The sequence below is a fragment of the Gossypium arboreum genome, chromosome 11 (assembly GCF_025698485.1).
Source record: "Gossypium arboreum isolate Shixiya-1 chromosome 11, ASM2569848v2, whole genome shotgun sequence".
NCBI lineage: Eukaryota > Viridiplantae > Streptophyta > Magnoliopsida > Malvales > Malvaceae > Gossypium > Gossypium arboreum.
This window is the reverse complement of record NC_069080.1, coordinates 11,096,604-11,099,760: the sequence shown is the minus strand read 5'-3', so window position 1 is coordinate 11,099,760 and position 3,157 is coordinate 11,096,604. Positions and strand designations below refer to the sequence as shown.

The 3,157-nt window shown below is 39.7% G+C and overlaps 1 protein-coding gene across 1 annotated transcript; it reads right to left on the bottom strand.

The window, feature by feature from the left end:
* Positions 1-2,313: 2,313 nt before the first annotated feature.
* Positions 2,314-2,938, bottom strand: LOC108472375 (pollen-specific leucine-rich repeat extensin-like protein 4). Its single transcript, XM_017773858.1, has 2 exons — positions 2,722-2,938; positions 2,314-2,654 (listed from the first exon to the last, which is right to left on the bottom strand). The coding sequence occupies exons 1-2, from the start codon at positions 2,936-2,938 to the stop codon at positions 2,314-2,316; spliced, it is 558 nt and encodes a 185-aa protein (XP_017629347.1).
* Between the last annotated feature and the right edge of the window lie 219 nt (positions 2,939-3,157).

Sequence of the window (3,157 nt, the reverse complement as noted above, 5' to 3'; positions counted from 1 at the left end):
GTTAAATTTAAATCCGATAAGTTTGAGGTGAAGTGTGCAGTGCAAGATGAAAGTTGTTCATGGAAAATCTACGCTTCGTTGAGGAAAAGGACAGGGTTGTGAGAGATAAAAAAGTATAAAGGTCCATATACATGTGCTGTAGGTACAGTATTTAAGGTTTTTGAATAATACTGTTATTATGTAATGTTACATTATTTAACGTACTTCGTTGACAGGTATTTCACAAGATCATCCCAAGATGGATTCAGCTATGTTAGCTAGCTTAATAATACCCACGGTGAAGGCAGATCTTAAGACTTCAGTGCCAGTCTTGATTGCCAATATTCGTAACCAAATGGGGTACACGCCCTCTTACTGCAAGGCTTGGATAGCTAAGCAGAAGGCTTTAGAGAAGATGCATAGTAGATGAGACGCTTCATATAATGAAATATGGCAGTGGTGTCAAGTGCTAGGGAGATACGTCCCAGGTTGCATAACAGACCTTCAAACAGAACCTGCATACTACAACGACTGATTGCTCCGTGGATGCCAAATATTTAAGCGTCTCTTATTGAGCTTTAAGCAATGCCGAGACATATTTGTATATTGTAAGCCATTGGTACAAATTGACGGTACCTTTATGTACGGTAGATATACCCATCGGCTATTGCTAGCAGTTGCACAGGATGGTAGTGGAAGAATCCTTCCAATTGCTTTTGCAATAACACCAGGGGAGTCAGCTGATGACTGAATTTCTTTCTTTCTAGGTTAAGGATGCATGTTTGCCCCTAACCTGATATATGCGTTATATCGGATTTAGGCACCGAGATACTAGCTGCAATTGAGCGACAGGGAAGCCTATGGCATTGCACACACCATCGGTATTGCTTAAGGCACATTGCTTCCAACTACTACAGGCAATATCCATCTAAAGGTGAACGATGGCAAGTGGACAACATGGGTATTTAACTTTATCTCTATTAATATAATTTCGTTTGGAATATTGAATTTATTTTAAATGGAAAAGTGGTATGTAATTTTCGTTATCAACTTATATTGGCAGGGTATGAGATAAGTAAGGACTGTTTTCATGAGATGTTGGCAGTTTTCCATTCAGTTAACGAAGAGGGCCGTGACTACCTATGTAATATACCTTTCGAACAATGGACATAAGCATACGACGGCGGCTTACGATATGGTCACATGACATCAAACCTGGCCGAATGTATAAATTCTATTTTGAAAGGAACACGTCATTTACCGATAACATCAGTTGTGTGAGAGACATATTTTCGTTTAGCGGCACTATTTTTGAAACGAGAAGCGAGTTATGCAGGCCAAATGCAGGGAGGCCATGTATGGTGCGCAAAGGTATTGCAAGAAATTAATAAGGCAAAGGTACGGGTGAATACTATGCACACAGTGTGTCATGATCGAGACAACTTATGGTTTCGTGTGACAGAGTTTGACAAATCGCACCAAGGTATTACTGGCGGGCAATATCGTGTACACTTAAGAAATAAGACTTGCGATTGTGGGAGGTTTGACGCACTTCGTTATCCATGCGCTCATGTAATTGCAGCTTGTCAAAATCTTCGTCTGGATCCCATGAGCTATGTCGATGACGTGTACAAATTGGAATACATTTACAACCTGTAGAGACACATATTCCCACCAGTCCCAGATGAGCGTAAGTGGCTTCTGTATCGCTTGCTCCGTTTAAGCTGTTACCGGATAAAGAGTTGCGGCGTAAACCAAAGGGTCGACCTTGCTCAACTAGAATATGCAACAATATGGATATCCGAGAAACAACCAATCAACAGAAGTTATGTGGATGGTGTAGGAACCCAGGCCATACAAGTAGATCATGTCCAAATCGCAATAGTTGATAGTTGTTGTAATTGTCAATATGTTGTATTATTTCTATTTTATTACATGAAATAATATAAAAATATTCAAAATATTGCTTTATTTAAAATAATTTTCATTTTATTAAAAATATAAAAGTAAATTATAATTACTTTATTTAAAACAACCTTTTATATTATCACATGAAATAATATAAAATATTCAAAATGTTGCCTTATTTAAAATAATTTACATTTTATTAAAAATATAAAAGTAAATTATAATTACTTTATTTAAAACAACCTTTTATCTAATTACATGAAATAATATAAAAATATTCAAAATGTTGCCTTATTTAAAATAATTTCCATTTTATTAAAAATATAAAAGTAAATTACAATTACTTTATTTAAAACAACCTTTATCTAATTACAAGAAATAATATAAAAGATTCAAAATGTTTGTACAAATATATTAAAATAAAAATCAATGTCCGTGCTGGTCGGATTCAGTGCCACATGAAGGTCGTCGACGGTTACGCGTTGGATTCCTCCTTTGTCCAACTTTCGGCGGGGGTTGTGCTTGCTCCAGCAAGGATTCTGGTTGTGGGTGTTGGGAGGATGACCCGCCTTGATAGAATAGTGGCTGTGGAGGTGTTTGCATCATTAATGGCGGAGGTGTTTGAAACCCATAAGGTGATGGGGATTGGAAAAAAGAAGAGCTCCCCGACGGCCTCTCCTGCGGTCTCTCGTGCGACGGCTGCCTATAGATCAGCGGTCCACTCGAAGTAATCGGAAATGGAGATGAACCGGGCCATGCATTCCAACCTGCCATAGGACTAGAAAAAGGAAACATATAAGGGCTAGGATACATAAAAAGGGCTAGGATACGTACCTGGCATCATCTGAAGAGGCTGTGCTGTGGGTGTCGAAGGTTGAACTGTTGGGCCCAGTGACTGTGTAGGTCCTGTTCCTGGGCCGGGTGATTGTGTGGGCGCTGTTGATGTGCCTGCGTCGTCGTCCCTTCTTCTAGGATTTAAAGGGCCACGTCGTTCCCTTTGGACACGCAATTGTCGCTGCCTCTCCTCTTCTGACAGTAAATGGCTTGCCATGGATCCTAAACCATGGCATGTATTCCTGCACGCACGCCAACTCTGGAACGATGATCGATTCCCGAGTAGGTATATAATCATACCGATCTTCCCACATTTGGATATAGTGTGACCAGAATCTCGGTCAATCCGTATGCAATTGCCGTAAGTCGATTTTGTGATGATCATCCAACACCTCAGGTGCTACAGGAATCAGTTGTCGGAATCCACATTGCCGTA